We start from the raw sequence: 17,266 nt of genomic DNA, 5'->3' as shown, positions 1-17,266 counted from the left end.
CGAGGACGTCCTGGCGGGGCTCGGCGCTGCACAAACGCGGTGGGCGGGGGGGGGAAGGGGGGATGGTCAGTGCTCGCCGCGCATGCGCGCCGCGCCCCCACCACGGTGGCAGCGCCGTCGGCACGGCGCAGCACCCGCCCCTTAGCGACGGCGCGGCGAGCCAATGGCGGGGGGCGCCGGGCGGTGATTGGCAGGCACGCGGGCGGTGCGGGGGCGGTGCGGCCCCGCCCCCTCCCGGCGCGGTCTCTTCACGGCGGCGGCGGCGGCTCCATTTTCTCCCGCTCCTGCGGCCCCGCAGCGCCCGGCTCGCTTCAGCCCCGGCCGGTAGAGAGAGACTCGAGAGACGCCTCCCCGCGCCCTGTGCTTCCCTTCCCCGCGCCGCCATGAATGAGGAGTACGACGTGATCGTGCTGGGCACCGGCCTCACGGTGAGGAGGAGCTGCCGCCGCCGCCCGCCTGGGCCTCAGGCCTGCCGCGGGCGGGCGGCCGCCGCCCTGCCCCGCCCCGCCGTCCCTGTTCCCCCCCCCCACTTCACCCCGGTGACTGGGTCCTGCCTGCGTCTGGCCCCCATCCCCATCGCTCCTCCTGGGTGCTGATCCCTGCTCCAGCCGGGCGCCGGTGTCCTTTTGCCCATCTATCACCTGATTATCCTCCCCCAGCCCCCGCCCAGCCCCGGGTTGGGACGCCGGGGTTCTGAGGCACCCCCTGTCTCAGGCGCCTGGGTCCCGCGTCCTCCCCTGGATGTCGTGGTCCCTTCCCCAATCTCTCACCTGGTTATCACCCCCACACCCTCCGCTCGGACCTTCGAATCGTTTTCTTCATCTGTCACAGCATCATCGTAGTCCCCCGCCCCAGCTCCGGTTGAGGTGCCTGCGTTCCTGTTTCCCCCCCGCAACATATTACCCGGGGGTGCCTGGGTTTTGGTACCCGCTCCCCCTCCCCCGAGGTCCTTTTCCCCATCTCACCTAATTATCGTAGCACCCCCTATCACTAGCACACGCACACAGCCCCGGCTTGAATCCCTTCCCCATCCTTCGGCCGCCTGGGTCTTTACCCCCCAACCCTAACTAGACCCTGGCGCTGGGTTCTGGTTTTTTATATGATTATAAGAGACCCCCAGGTTTGGATGTGTCCTGTTCTTGTTCCCCCCCTTCCCCCCCAGCCTCCTGGGTCCCCCCGAGCACCCTGCGGGGCCGGGCCCAGCTCCCGTGAGGTGCCCGGTCCGGTGCTGCCCGTGGGAGGCCCCAGGAAATGCAGTTGTTTAGCGGAGGGAGGGCGGGGGACGACGGACAATAAAATGCCAAAGGGGATTTATTGCCGGCTTTTTAATAACTCCCCCCCCCCCCCCCCCCCCCCCTTCACCGTCAGTCCCCTCAAGCCGAGGTGGCTGCAGGTCTATCGAGCTGTGCCCTGCTCGGAGCGGAGCCCGGCTTAGGGTGGAGGCAGACCTGGTTATCCACCCCCCACATCCCCGCTCCGCCTTTGCAGCCTTCGGCTCTCCATCCAGCCCTGACTGCAGCAGGAGGGGGATGGGGAGGCGGGCGAGCCCTGCATGTCTGTCAAATTTGTCTGATTTCTGTGCCCCCCCCTCCCCCAATCCTCTCCTGTGTTGTCGCTTCATCTTGGTCATCCCTGAGGAAAACTGACAGCTGATGGCACTTCGGGGTGCGGCGGAGGGAGGGGGATGAGCCGTGGTGGGGCTTTGTCCTATTGTGGAGGATGCAGCCCGCGCTGCGGGCTGCCGAGGGGAAAAAAAAATGGCAGTGCTGCTGCCTGTGAGGTTTGCTGGTGGAGATTTCTTCTGGTTTCTGCCTGCCTTCAAACTGGGGAGATGTCTGGGGCTACCGCTAGCTTATGCACTGCGGGTTTAGTAGGTGCTGAAGGGTGAATTGCAGGTTACAAATAAGAGGTATTGTTTGAAGAAGGGGGGAAGAAAATCCAATATGGTGGAGAGGAGGTTTTCCGCGCTGTTAAATAGCCTTTCCTGCTTTTGTTCCCCCTGTTAACGGGGAGAGGTGGCTAGACAAAGAGCTGTCTTTGGGGTTAGTCGTGAAGGATTTCCCCCACTTCCCCTGTTGATGGCAATTGTAAATAGAATACATGCGCTTCCTACTGTGGCTTTGGCGCTGTGATTGACGGGGCTGCCACAGTGGCGAAGGCATCATGTCTGCTGACACAGGACTGAGGCATGGATGCTTAAGGCAAATCTGTTTTATCATCCCCCTATTCTGAGTATGGGAATAATGGTAACAAAACCAGGATGTGGCATAAAGAAAATGTGCAGAGTGTGGGAGTATCTTTCCAGCTGCTGCTGTAGGGTAAACCCAACTTTCCTGGTTGCTTTCATTCTTTTCTCTGAAGGCTCTTCCTTTGAGGTAGCAGGAATGACTTATGAGGCAAAAGCTTCTTCCCTTTGATAGGGAAAGCTGCAGTCTGTCCTAAAACTTGTCTCTGGCTCACCAAAGCAGGGACACAGACTTTTGGGGAGGTGACATATAATGAGCTGCTGGTGAAGGGGCCTCTATTAGATTGAGCTCCATTAAAATGTTAATTTATGCTTTAGAGTGAACTGTGGTATCAAGTTGGTAAGCACCATGCTTAATCTCAAACTGACAAATGCCAATGTAAATTTGACAAAAGGCCTCTTGTGAAATAGCTTTTAAGACAAGCTAATGCTAATGATCAGCAGTTGAGTTAAAAGGAATAAATTAGGGCCGTATTTTAAGGTGCACTGACCAAACTCCAGAGCCGGAGAGTATGCTGGAGTGCTTATTTTGCTTCTGATGTGCAGGCTTTAGGTCTGAAATACCAATTAGAACAGGTTGGACTTCATCTCGACTTGAGCAGCTCGTGCAGAAAAACAAGTATATGGAAACTAGAGGTCCTGGTGCAACCAGGATGTTACTGATCCTAAAATGCATGATGTTGGCTCAACCCTTGTGGCTGGCAAGTAGTGTCGGAGCAGAGCCTGTGTCATTCAGGCTGGTCTACAGGACTCTCTGTAACTGGAAGCTTGCTCCTCCAGCTTTGGTCTGTTACCAGTGTTGGCAGAATCAGGCTTCCTAAGGGAAAGGAACTGCAAAATGTGCTGTGTGAAACACGTTCAGTTGTCTCTTTCCTTTTCCAAAGAGTCTTAAACTGTCATGAAACTTCTGATGATGTTTTCAAGCACCGTTTTCTTGAAGCTGGCCCTTGTAGAAATGGACTATGCTGTTGGGAGTTCCACCAGGCTACTGTTGTAGCTCAGTGAGTTTGTGTCTCTTCCCAGAAAAGCCCATCCTACACCTCAAGTACTGATCCTGCCTGAAAAAAAGAGATTAAATGGGGGTTCTGTTTGCTAAGCACTAGATCATTCTGCCTCTCTGCCAGGCTACCTGTTGGGTTGTCCCCATCTTGCGTCTTGTCCTATGAGAGCAACTGCATGACTTTGTCCTAACATCCTTCACTAGGATTTGTACAAAGCCCATAAAATAGCTGTAATCCAGAGCATCTGGGAGAGGCAGTGAGTGGCTGCTGATCTGGAGGGTTTTTCCTTTCTCTTTCCAAAGTGCAAGTTCAGTTTTTCATTTAAAGAGAAAAAACATCATCAGAGCCTTTGTAAAAGAGCTACAAATACATCTGTTGCAGTGGTTGTGTCTGCAAGGCCACCGCTATGTAAGTGCATGAGAGTGCATGCATAAATTCTACTTTTGATGGGTCTGACAGTGCAGCATGAATATTTCAGGTGTTAATCTCTTCTTCAACCAGTAAGGAAGAACTAAAGCAGCTTTAGGACTGGGATTACTGGTGCTCAGAATATTCAGTTTTTCCCTTATGTATGCTAATCAGAAACCCCATTGCAGTGCCAAGCTTGTAAAGATATGTCTTAGCAGTATGAGGAAAAATAATCCCAGCACATTTTAAATCCTGTATTACTGCTGATACAACAGCCTCAAACTTACTTGAAGTGTAATTAACTTCACAGCACTCATGCAAGAGCACTACGTTTCTCCTGATCCTTCTATGCATTGAGCAGTAGTAAAGTGTTGGGCCGTGTGTGCTAACTACGGGGTGGGTACTTGCCAAGCGCTGGTGGGCCTGGCTGGCCTAGCACAGGAGCTGGTAGGTATTTCAGCTACTGCATCCTGGAGGTGCTGGTGGGAATGGTTGGGGTTGGACTAGATGATCTCTAGAGGTCCTTTTCAAACCTGGCCATTCTGTGATTCCATGAATGGCTTCCCAAAGTTGCTCAGGTCTTAGTAGCTTTACGATTCTTGGTTTAGGCTTGCCGTGTGCATCGTGCATTGCAGATTAGGCAGCATCTTTCTCCAGGCCTACTGCACAAACTCGTTTTTAATCTGATGCGGTAATCGGCAGGCTGGAGAACACCTAGTGTTTTTATTTCCAGGCTTGTCTTTTCAGTTCACCTTAATTTACACCTCTCTGGTCTGGAAATGGCTCAGTACTTGCTCACGGGGATGTTTGGGAGTGGGATGTTGTGCACTCTGACAGATATTTGTTACCTGCTTTCTGTGCTCCAGATGACATGGGTTATTTCACATGAATGTTGGGCATAATTAAACTATCCTGTATAGCCCTAGCAGATGAACACCATGTTTCTGCTGGGTTTTCACTTGTTGCAGGCCCCAATGTGCTGAACTAAGCTTCTTACCTGCCAGCTGCCTCACTGCATTAAAGCTATATAAATCCATCACAAAGATGCAGATTCACTTTCTATGGGAGCAGAGTAGCCAAACTCTGGTTCAGGATACATTTAATTGTACAGGCACAGACCTCATTGCTTAAAGAGCCTAAATAAAGAATATCAAAGTGACTGTGAGGATCAAGTGGAGTGTCGCTGTCCCTTGCATCATCCCCTGGTAGCTGAGGGGATTGCTCAAGTGCAGTGAGTAATTGCTTTTGCAGTTTGTATGGCTCAGCAGACCTTTGGGTCTTGCTTGCTGGAGTCTGGCACGGTAGATGTAGCCGGTGTATGTTAGAGGTGGAATAGCCTGGGCGATGGTAACGAGCTGTGTATAACTTCTTGCTCACCACAGCATGGCTCTGCCTTTCTAAGAAAGCTCTTGCTGTGCCAGAACCCATTCTTGAAGATGAAGGGATTTTGCTAAATGTTTTGCACAGAATCCTTCTCTCGGCGCTGTTAGATGGACCGACGCTGGCTCAAGTATCCATCAGTCTGTCTGAGCCTTTCAGAGCTGCCGCCCTACTTGGAGAAAATCCATGTAAACCTACTTGCTTCCCTCAATTCCTGCAGGCTTCTGCATGCAGAAGGTCTATTCATGACCAGTTTGTGTGAGGGAAGAGCTGATGGTCTTCACCATCAGGGAAGAGCTAGCGTGGAAGCACCCATATTTCCAAGTTACCTCTTATTCCTTTTTTTTTTTTTTCATGGATCTCTATTGGATGTGCTGTGTCTATGTTTGAGGCACGCTATTCTCTGTTTCTGTGCTCTCCGGAGATTTGAAGCAGCTGAGCTGCAGATGACATCGATTGCTCTTAAGACTTGCTCTGTCATTCATTCGGCAACACAACGTGAGTTCTTGGGAGCCGGGAGCCCATCGTAACCTGAACTAGCTGAAGCAGTGGATTATAGTAGCACAGCCTGACTGTAATTTGCACGAAGATTGTGTTTGACCCTGCCTGGATACCTAGAGCTTTCTCAGCTGTGTCTTGGTGCCCTTTCTGCTGTCAGCAGTTTTATGCATTTACATGGTGTTGATGTTTATGGTATCGTCAGAAAGCCACAGATTTGAACTCTGACTCTTCCAATTTTTTATTTGCAGTCTCAACTGTTCCCAGCTCTCCCCTTATCAGTACAGGCTGTTTGTTTTCCTCGCTCCCTGACCCAAACAACACAATGGCACACCAAGCGGTTCCTAGACACAGACTCGCACACCAGTGGATGGGTATAGCCAGCAGTCAGCCAGCGCAGCCATCGAAAGGAATTGCTGAGCTGGGAGGATAAATCTATTGTGTGTCTCGTATGTTTTATGACCATGCTGTTGTCTCATCAGCTGCAAAGGGAAGCAATGGTGAAAGGCCGGTCAGGATTTCAGTGCTCTGGGGCTCTGTGGGAGCTTGGGTGATGTAATGAATGTGTTAAATGAGCTTTGGATAAAACAGTATTTAATACCTCAATCCCCATATTGGTGTTTAATGGGTATGAAATAAGATTGAAAAGGTATTTAAGATCTCTCTTATCTTCTACTGGTACCCAAATTCACTCTGAGGGGATGCTGGCAATTTGGGCAGGCAACATGTTGAAGGGATCACTGGGAGTCTCCTATTTTGAGAAGACAGAGCAAGAAACACTTTGAAGTTTCCTTAGATGGAGGAAGGAAATCTGGTGGCATCTGGACCAAAGAATGTAGCTTCTACTGCTTTTACTGTAACTTTGTTCTTCTGTTTGATACTTATTTTGTTTTGAAATCATGGTTGGCTTCCTCGTGGCTCAGCTATAGTATGGATGCTTGCAGTCCTGTACCACCACCTGGCACAGCTGGTGAGCCAGGGTTTTGGAAGATGTTCCAGGGTGGATAAAATCACAGGGTAGAGCAAAGAATCAAACCAGAGCCCTCGTGTAGAGCTCTGTGAATTCAGTTTAACAGAGAAGATCATGCTGGCTAGTGCTGATGCACTTGGTGTGATAGTCCCACATTACACGTGGCAAATTATTAACATTTTAACTGACACCATAAAAGCCAGCCAACCGTACTTTCTCTTGTGCAGTTCCTCACCGTTGTATGGCTCACCATGCGCTGGAGTAGCGTCTTAGCACAGGGTTTGGTGCAGCCATGTCTGCTGTAAGTTTCTCTGCTTGCTTCAGCCTGTCTGGAAGAGGAGGAGGGGCCTTGCAGGACATGAGGGATCTGGAGTTCGTGGAGGATGGTATGGCATTGGAAAGAGCAGCTGATGGATCATGGAGAGGTTTTGTGGGAAGTACTGTGGCTTACTGTTCATGATCCCTGTTCATGATCATGATCGTATCACAAGACCATGAAGACTTGTGGACACCACGTTTGAAATTACCCACGACTTCAGAGGTTAAACTCAGAGCGACCCATTCTTGCCATGCACTAGGCATGCAGCTCTAGCTTTGCTCTTCGGGGCCTTGGCTGAATTACCACGCCATCCTGGTGGGTAACAGGCTGGCTAGCAGTGCCTTGCTCTCTCAGAAGATTTGCCTGTTGCCACCTGGAAGTGCAAGAACAGCAAGTCCTTACGCCAGTTATGCCTGCCAACCTTCCACACACCTACAGATGTTGAGACACTTCAGAACAAAATAACCCCTCATGAAAGCTGCCTTTACTATGAGCTGGTCTTTGGCTGGTGAAATTGAAGATGATTTAAAAAGCTTCCTTTATACTGAGGATTTACCAGAGTTAGGATTTGCAAGTCAAGTAAACGATACACAGTGGGAGACTTTTTGCATTATAATTGTGGTTTGGCTGAGGGTGCTAACTGGTACCTGTGTTGGCCAGTGTTGCCGTAACAGTTTGAACTAAGCCTCTCACATGCTGCAGCAGGGGTGAGGTGACACACAAGGAGAGTCCTGAGTGCTCCGCCGGGTGAGATGCATGTGGAATAAACACAAAGGATTTTACAGAGACGTGGATCTTTGCCAGGAGGCCCAAGCCGCTGATTCTCTTGAATGAGCGACGACTCCGCTTCTAGGCAAGCAAATGTGCAGGGGTGGCATCTCTCAGCTGCTGGATGTGGGGTTTTACAGGCTAAATGGAAGATAATAGGAGGTGTGGCCAGGACCTACAAATTAGATAATGTTGATGGTGAATCAAAACTCAATTGCAGATGTAATTCTGCCTTCAGAGAGAGTTGAGGCAGAGCAAGAAAAATCCATAAAACCTCCATGATAAGCAGTCCTAATCATGCAAGTATTCAAGTTTTTGTTAAGCTCTTTAGGTTGTGAATGCCGGAGCTGGTGACCAGTTTAGTTGCAAAGTTGTGTTTTAATGGGGATTTAGCTGTGCAAGTCCTTAGTTGGTTCTGCAAGCTACAACTTGTGGCCCTTTGCGGTTAGTTTCGGCCTCCTGGTGTTGCATTCAGACATAGCAGCTGATATGCTGCTCAAAGTAATCTCAGTGTTTTTAATCTCAGTGGGTACGTAGCAAGGATTGAAAAGTGTCTACTGAGATGATAAAGCTTCCAAATGGATTTATTTATTCTTTATGCTACCTCTACTCTTTAAGAGTAGCTGTTGACTCTCTTGCATGTCACAGTGTGGCAAATATCAATGATTGAGGTTTGAGGAGGCTGACTGACATCCAGGTAAGATTCCATGTTCCTGCTGTCATCTGTAAACGAGGGTGCTGGCTCTCTGTGGACATCCTTAAATTGATAGCTATTGGTTTAGGAGCATACACTTTCCTAATCTGGCCCAAATGCATGAACTTCCCAGAAATATCCTCAGGAGAGCCCTGATAGGTAGTGCTTGTGTAGTTATAACATCTTGGTTAGCAGAGCAGCAAACCTAGTAAGGGGTTAATCTCTTTCAAATAAAAGTCTTTCAGTGTATGTGTCTTAATTCTGGACTAAAGGCAACTGGTGTGTTTGTTTTCAAAAGACTGAGCAGGTTCCTTCAAATCTAGGCATGCAGCAGGCTGTCTGAACATGCTTTTTGAGAAAGCATCATTAGGAGAAATGGAAGGAGGCTCAAATGCAGCTAACATGTTCCTTGCATCCGTTCATTTTCTCTCTTTGTAGGAATGCATCCTCTCTGGGATCATGTCAGTGAATGGAAAGAAAGTCCTTCACATGGATCGTAACTCTTACTATGGAGGGGAAAGCGCATCTATTACACCCCTGGAGGATGTAAGTACGAAGGCTGACACCCACCTCTTGTCTCCTCCCCAGGCATATAAAAGGAGGCTTTATTTTGAGCTGTCCTAGGGGTGGATTTGAAGTAATTACTCTTAAGGGCTTCCTTTGAGTAAGGATGTTTTATGGCACTTCCACATCAGATAATAGTGAGGGAGAAACCAGTGTGTATGTTTATACTTGGTAGATAGCACTTGTTCTCTGTAGCTCCCAGTCGTGATTCAAGCATGCAGCACTTGAGCAATCATTCAGAGGTATAATGCCCGACAGCTAGATGTTAAAAAAACTCTTTGGCAAAATTGATACTGCTGCGCTTGCCGGCAAATGTTGGCCTAAGAAATGCTGTGTGCTATTTGTGCCTTGATGTTACGCTTGGTCCTTAGTCTGTGAGCACTTCCAACTGGATAGGCGCCATCTCATTTGGTTACTGCTTGCACCCTGTGATTGTGTATCCCTGAAGCTGTTAGCATGGCTGATTAATCAGATGTCAGGAAACTGCTGTTCTCCTTGCTGCTTACATTGGGGAATATGATTTAAATATACGGAGGAGCCTGCCGTCTCCTGAAGTACACGTTTTGATCAGATTACTTTTAGTTATGTTAAAACAGAATTTTGGTTCAGCAGGTCATAAATTCCCAAGCTTTAAGCCTTGGAAGAAAGACTGGATGAGCAAAATAATGCTGCCCAATTCTTACTGTAACGATTCACTGGATGTGCATTGTGTGTTGCATCAGCAATCAAATTGGAGCTAAAACGCTGGCCAAAAGCTTGCTGTGAAGAGCTTATGTTCAGCTGGGGAGATGTGGGGGTGGAAAGTGTGTACATGTGTGGGAGAAATTATACCCATAGATATTTCATCTGCTATAATAAGTTTTGTGTTCTCTCCAAAGCTCTACAAAAGGTTTAATCTACCAGGAACTCCACCAGAATCTATGGGGCGAGGAAGAGACTGGAACGTGGACCTAATTCCAAAATTCCTTATGGCTAATGGTAAGTGATGCTGAGCTCCCAAATCTGCCTCGTAAGCTTAGCTGAGTTAGTGTTCAGTGCTCTAATAGAATAAACAGCCCTTCAGCTATCTCTTCATGAAACTGTTGAAGCATTAATCAAAGAGCTGTGGAAAGCTCACTTGAGCTGATCTGCATGCGTTTATGTAGAGGCACCACGGTTTCTGCCCTGTGACTCACTTTGGCTGTGGACCTTTCAGACCCTGAAAACGGCACCAGCTTGGGGTGTGCAGCAATGGCATGTCTGGAGTGTTTGAACTTCCATTTTCCAATGTCCTCTCTTAATGTGTTTGCATTTCTAGCCAGAGTTAATGCCATGAATTCGTGTGTTGTTACTCTTCCACTGTTTAGGAAGAAACAGTTGATTCCATGGTGACTGTTAATTCCCTTTGTCTCTGTTTTATGACTTACAGACTCTGTCACCCCTTACTGATGCTACAAATCCTTATTCTTTAATCTATGTATTCCAGTACTGGGACAGTTCTAGACCAAATCCACTATCAGTGAAGTGGTTATCAATACAGGCAAGTTCAGGGGCCAGTCCCTTTGCCAAATACCAACCACTTGCTGCTGGAATCTCTTGCTCCTGAAGCACGAGGGCATAGATGTACTGTAGGGCCAGTCTTGCTCAAGGTTAGTGCAGGGGAAGACTTGATAAATTCCAGTCAAGATTTGGTTACTCTAGTCTCGGCTTGCACAGGCTTTGTGGTGCATTTCTAGGGACAGCATCCTTCTGGGGATGTGACAGTGGGTAGGGACAGGTAAGTGAGCATATGTTGACACTAGCTGTGGGCAAGCCAGGGGCTAATTTGTGGTCAGTTGGCTGGACAACTAATAGGTTGTGCTAGATCTGAATAGTGAGGATGAGGAGCTGCTGTGATCCAAAACCATGACTTTGTCACGTTGAGTGCGCATTAACTACAGGGAGCAAAGAACAGCAGTGTACGGCAGCGGATTAACATGCTGCAGGATGGCTTTTACTCAGAGGACTGATGGAAACCACAGGAGTGACAAGGAAGCTGTTAATTGCCTGTAAGAAAGCCTTAAAACTGCCTCATAATGCACTAGTGGGTACCTGCCACAGCCTGTGTGTTACACAAAGGTGTAAGAGCTGTGTGGGTTGAATGTGGTGTGTTTGCTTTGCTGCAAGAACTGTCTGCCTTGTAAGAAGCATAGTCCTCTTGGCTTCTGGCTGCTGACCAGCTGGTTGACTTGTGCCCAACCTCCTTTCCAGGTCAGTTGGTAAAGATGCTGCTCTACACAGAAGTCACTCGCTACTTAGACTTCAAGGTGATCGAGGGGAGCTTCGTCTACAAGGGAGGAAAGATCTACAAAGTTCCTTCTACTGAGGCAGAAGCCTTGGCATCCAGTGAGTAGTTGCACCTTCCTTTTGTTTCCTCCTGAGGCTGCTGTCTGTAAACAAAGGCAAAACAGGTCTCTGCCATCTGCATCTGGGGATATTTTGGAAAGAAATCTTGATGCTGTGTGTAGACACCATCTTGGTAACAAGCTGTGCTTAGCATAGGATTCTTCTTCAAATGTCACTTGCAGTGTGAGTCTTGGGCTTCCTGCACCTTGAGTTACTGTTTTCTTGGAGCTCACAAATGGAGCTGGTCAAGCTGCCTGTTCTGTGGCTCATCTGGTAAGAATATGGCAGTGTTTTACTTCCTCAAAGTGTTGTGTTTGGGAGTTGTGCTCCCAGCTGTGCCACAAATATTTAATGTTGGGTCCTTGTTGGATGGAATCGTGTGTCTGAAAAATGTCTCATTCATCAGCAGACAGATTGGAATGACGAAGGCACCTAGCTCAAATCTTAATTGTTTTCTACTTAAATTTTATTCTTCAGATAAAACTACTGATCATCCATAATAGGAGCTAGCAGAGGGCAGTCCATTAGCTTCTGGCGCAGGATGTATTAAGTAACATCTCTGAAGAGTCTTGTGATAAAGCAACTCCTGCGAATAAGGCTCCCAGTACATGGCTTGTCTGTACATTGGAGTCTTCCTCATGGCAGATACTCCCATTTGTAGTGAAGTAATTGTTGTTCCTTCAATTTGGTCACATTGCTGTCTCCTAAGTGGACTCGAGGAGACTTATGCTGGTAGAAGTAGGAGGTGCCTTTGGTGCTGTCTCTGCCTTAGTGTTGCAGCAAGTCCAGTCTTGCTTCTCCAATTTGTAGAAAACTAAAGCACATAAATGGTGTTTTGTCCAATCTTGTGTTTGAAGCTTTGTCCCTCACAGCACTTGCTGGTTCCTTGGTGAGGCTGCAGGAGAGCCCAGCACGGCTTGCTTTGATCACCACACTTTGATGCTGCTAAGTCTGGTTAGATGGCAAACACAGGTCTTTGCTTATGGAAGCTGAGGTTGGGCTTTACACTGGGCCAAGTGTAAACTGCTCTCCAGGCTTTTCCCCAGCTGGAAGTAGTGTAGAAGCCCGGTCTCCAGCCATGCCTTGAGAAAAGTTGGCTGTACCACCCTTGAGGTCTGGTGCAGTGGGACAGCTGCCTGAGTGGTCTGGCATGGCAGATGTTGGTCTGCTTGAGCAGAGAGCCTTGGTTAGCCCTCAAGGCCAAACTCCTTGATATCAGGTGATGGTTGAAATGGTCAGCAGTTCTGACACGCTTCTGATACTCTGTGGAATGGAAAAGCCATCTAATAGCTATGCAAGTTCTGACAAAATACCTTGGTTTTAGGCTTAATGGGCTTGTTTGAGAAACGCCGGTTCAGGAAATTCCTAGTGTACGTTGCCAACTTTGATGAGAACGACCCCCGGACTTTCGAAGGTGTTGATCCCAAGAAGACCACTATGCGTGACGTGTATAAGAAGTTTGACCTGGGGCAGGATGTTATAGACTTCACAGGCCATGCCCTTGCGCTCTACAGGACTGACGAGTAAGTGCAGGTTCAGTTGCTCCCCCAAATCAGCTGGGGTGCTGGGTGCTTGCAGCACAGACTTTGGGGTGCCTGAGGGTAGGATGTCTCGTAAAGTGTGCCTGTCCCTTGGTGCTGCACGAATCTTAAAATGCTGGGCCCTGTGCTGATGGGATATTTAAACTTTGTGGGTTCTTGTGGTGAATGAAGCATTTCCTTCCTGAAAAAAACCCTTGTGACACTAAGTGTTTCTAAAAGGGAACTTCCAGGGAAATACTTGCCAGGAGCAGCTGGAGGGCGGGGAAGGAAACTTCACAGGAAGGAAATGTTTTGCTCTTCAAGTGTATTCTGCTCAAAGTCTTGGTTTGTGAAACACTGCAAATGATGTAACTGCCCTCTCCAGCTATCTAGATCAACCATGCCAAGAAACAATCAACAGGATTAAGCTCTACAGTGAGTCGCTGGCTAGATATGGTAAAAGCCCATACCTTTATCCCCTCTATGGCCTTGGAGAGCTGCCCCAGGGATTTGCAAGGTGAGAACCTGGTTTTGGACTCCCGTATTTCCTTAAACCTGCTGTGGCACCTGGTGGGGGATCAGATGTGTGGAGTCAAATGTTCAAGCTTCCAGAACATAATGCCACACAAAAATACTGTGGCTGTTAATGGTTTTTGTGCTGTCTTTAATGAGGAAGTGATTCCTCCATGTTTACTATGATTCCTGTTAGTGGTGGTAGTTCTGGGTTTGCTCAGAGATACTGATTGCTGCATCTTGTCTATCCAAGAAGTCAGATTTGCCTACGTGGTGTAGCCTACAGCTCTTTATGCTGCAGGGCTGTCTGGGCTGTGCCAAGCAGGTTGTTTCTAGCAGGATGTAATTGTACCTGTAACTTCCTTCAAACACCAGCAGATGCCTTGCAGAAAGAACAGCAGACAGCATCTGCTGCAAAGATGTTTAAGTAGTCTGTTTTGAAGAGTTTTAAGTCTAATGTGGGGTTTGTCCAAGTGGAACAGAAACAAGGGGCTGGAAGGGCTGTTAAAAACCAAACACACACCTGTGGAACATGCTGAAGCAGCTTTACTCTTGCAGGTTAAGCGCTATATACGGAGGCACCTACATGCTGAACAAGCCCATTGAAGAGATTGTGATAGAAAATGGCAAAGTGGTTGGTGTGAAGTCTGAAGGGGAGGTATGGTACCTTCTGATTCTTTTCCTTACTCCCCACCCCACGTCTTGCCCCCCAAAATTGAGGCTGTCAGTCATGGATCTGAACAACTGCAGTAGAAAACCCCTTATGAAAGCCCTAGGACCAAAACTGCTTGGCTGGTGTTTTTCCCTTTGCCACCTTGCTTAAAACATGTTGGTATTTTTAGGATGAGGAGTTACAGTACAGTAGTCTACTCCAGGAGATGGAATGACATCTCCATGGGATGGCAAGATTGTTTTCTGAATAAATCAGGCTAGTTAAACTGGAAGGGAGCTGTTGCATGTGTCTAACCTGGGTATGGAACCAGCTCTGCCACTGACATTGAATTCAGACAGCTAGTAGGTGGCCTTTCTGCAGCTTCTCAACCTGGCAATGTAAAACTAGCAAGAGTGCTGCGAGCTGCTTGGAAGCTATACATGTGCTCCTGACTAGAGCAGGTGCTTTGCAGGACAGCTGCACACATGCTGGTAGGGTAACGTGTCCCTTCTGGGTAGGGGATGATGTGTCCTGGCTAGCGGTGGAGGTGATAATCCATGCTATAGACTGATGTGCCCAAGTGCAGGCAGTCTGGAGGCCTCAGATTGGTCAAATATTAAACTATTACTGGAAAAAAATAAGCTCTAATGCAAACTGGTCAATTCTTACCTGTTTGGTTCAGCCTTAAAGTTACAGTCCTAGTCTGGAAGGACTGGACTCTGTAGCGGTTAGAGCTTAACTGTGTACTGAGTTACAGGGGCAGGATGTGACTGATCATGCAGCTGTATGTAGTCTTTTAAGAGTAATGTGTTGAGGTTTGGATTGCCCAAGTTGAAGCATGCTGCTGGCAGTGAACTAAGAACCCAAGGCAGGAACAGCTGCCTCAAATTGCTCCTTGTTTTCCTCAAAATCAGCCGGTTTCTTGCCTCTGGCTGTGTCTGTGCACACCTCTGCGCAGTGGTCACTCCAGGTCCACCTGTCTCTGCAGGTTGCTCGCTGCAAACAGCTCATTTGTGACCCCAGCTATGTCTCAGACCGTGTAACGAAGGTCGGTCAAGTGATTCGGGTAATCTGCATCTTGAGCCACCCAATCAAGAATACAAATGATGCCAACTCGTGCCAGATCATCATTCCACAGAATCAGGTCAACCGAAAATCAGGTGTGTGGAGCACAGGGACTGCTGGGACGTGCACAGCTCTCATGCACTTGGGTTGAGGCATAGTGGTCATTACATGGCCTGGTGCCAGATATGTGCTCCGATGGTCCGGTAAGATGTGAATCAAACGGGAAAATGCACTCACTGCCACTGCCGCAGTAGACTTTGTGTCCTTGCCCAGAAATCCTGTGGGCCCCAGTGAGGTTGCGCTTTCAAGCGGCACTGGGGCAGGTGGGAGAAGTTGGGGGTGACTGTGGTCAGACAGCTGTGTGCAGAACCCATGGAAGGAAGTGTGTGGGTGAGGAACACAGGGGTGCTGTGGGAGGGGAGTGAGGACTGCATGCGGGAGGGGAAATGCTTCCTCACCCTCCAACAGAGGGGTGGGCTGGCTGCTGGGGACCCTGCTGGCTTTCAGGAGCTGTCGTAGCCACAGGAAACTGAATTTTGGAGATCTCACAGGGCTGCCTGTGTCCAGGCCAAGAGACTGAGAGCATGTAGGACTGCAGGGCAAGGACGGAACTCCTTCCAGTGTGGTCTTAAACAGGACAAGGAGGTACAAACTGTTAGAGGGCCAGGAAGAGGTGCATGAGTGTACAAGCTAGAGGAGGCTTTTGGGACAAGGCAGGCCTGACCTGGGCTCTTGGCTTGCCTGGCATGTACTGACCTGTAGCTGTGACATGTTTCCCCAGATATCTACGTCTGCATGATCTCCTCTGCACACAATGTGGCAGCACAGGGGAAGTACATTGCCATTGCCAGCACTACTGTGGAAACTGCAGACCCAGAGAAGGAAATCAAGCCGGCCTTGGACCTTTTGGAGCCCATTGAGCAGAAGTAAGCCCTTGGCGAGCCCCTTCTCACCTCTCTGCTCTGAGCACTTAGGTCTGAGGGCGGAGGGGATCTGAAGGCCATTTGGCTGCAAAGAGGTGTTGAAACTCTGGATTTCCTCTGTACCTTGACTGCTTATGTGCTGGGCAGAACGCTGCCCTTTAATTCAGCCATTCTTGTACTGATACTGATGCTCAGCAATGCTGTAAAACTAATCTGAAGCTCTTTTTTTCTCCATCCAGGTTTGTTAGCATCAGTGACCTGTTTGCACCAACTGACTTGGGAACCGAAAGCCAGGTTAGTAAGCACCAAGCTCGTGCTTGAGGCGGTGAGGCTCGAGGCTCCGTGCTAAACTGCCACTTCTCTTCCCAGATCTTCATTTCTCGCACCTATGACGCCACCACTCACTTTGAGACGACGTGCGATGACATCAAAGATATTTATAAGAGGATGATGGGATCAGAGTTTGACTTCGAAGAGATGAAACGCAAGAAAAATGATATCTATGGGGAGGAGGAGCAGCAGTAATGAGAATCTCTAATTAGGAGAAATTTAAATCGGCTAATATGAATATATAAGGAACTTAATGAACACTGTATGAAATTCAATATTGTAAGGCCTGCTTTTGTAATCCCATCTCTGAGAGATTGAAGAGTACTGCACTGGTAATGTTCCCCTTTTGGATATCATGTGTTAATTATTTCATTCTAGTAGGGCTGCTGTCCAGAATCTGGCAAATTACTGACTGATTTAATGACTAACCTTGTAAGCAAAAGGCAGACTGAATTTTTTTTTTATTGCAGATGTAGATGTTGGTGCAGATTTGAAATAACTCATTGACAGCTGTGTCTTACCTTGTATTTTTAATCATTTGTAAACATCTTTCACAATTATGTGCTTCTGGTGAGCTAGTAGATGTGACGGTTGTCACTCAAACCTGATATCAAGGAAAATAGAAACTGAGCACTCCATTATTGTGGACAGCATCCCTAAAGTATTTCCCATCAATCTAACTTTGTGGCAAGTTGTATTATGGACAAAGCCCACATCTATTGTAGCAGCAAATGTTGGCTTAGTTCTGGGCACAGAACTTAACCTCCACTTAAGCTTCTAAAACTGTTTACATCGGTTGGGACACAGCTGTGCCTAAGGCTCCTTTGTGTTTTAATCTTAATAAAATTGAGAGAACAAATTACAGAGCAGGCAAGATGTGGAAGTATTTTCTGTACCCTGGTGGCTTCTTGGATGGACCAAACAGCACTGCGGTATCGGTATGACAGAGCCTGTGCTTCTCGTATCTCCTGAAGGCTCCAAATGATTTCTGTACTGCGAAGTAAAGCCAAATTCTGGAAACCAGTCCTGTGCTCTGGTCTGATTCACTTCAG

General features: G+C 48.2%; 1 protein-coding gene across 1 annotated transcript; it reads left to right on the top strand.

The window, feature by feature from the left end:
- The first annotated feature begins 230 nt into the window (after positions 1-230).
- GDI2 (GDP dissociation inhibitor 2) lies at positions 231-17,237 on the top strand. The gene is made up of 11 exons (XM_040596868.1): positions 231-428; positions 8,722-8,829; positions 9,726-9,825; positions 11,077-11,211; positions 12,536-12,734; positions 13,117-13,248; positions 13,803-13,902; positions 14,885-15,056; positions 15,743-15,887; positions 16,124-16,178; positions 16,254-17,237. The coding sequence occupies exons 1-11, from the start codon at positions 384-386 to the stop codon at positions 16,407-16,409; spliced, it is 1,347 nt and encodes a 448-aa protein (XP_040452802.1). The 5' UTR covers positions 231-383; the 3' UTR covers positions 16,410-17,237.
- The last annotated feature ends 29 nt before the right edge of the window (positions 17,238-17,266 follow it).

This window comes from Falco naumanni, chromosome 5 (assembly GCF_017639655.2).
Source record: "Falco naumanni isolate bFalNau1 chromosome 5, bFalNau1.pat, whole genome shotgun sequence".
NCBI classification, from domain to species: Eukaryota; Metazoa; Chordata; class Aves; order Falconiformes; family Falconidae; genus Falco; species Falco naumanni.
This window is presented reverse-complemented; position numbering and strand designations above follow the sequence as displayed.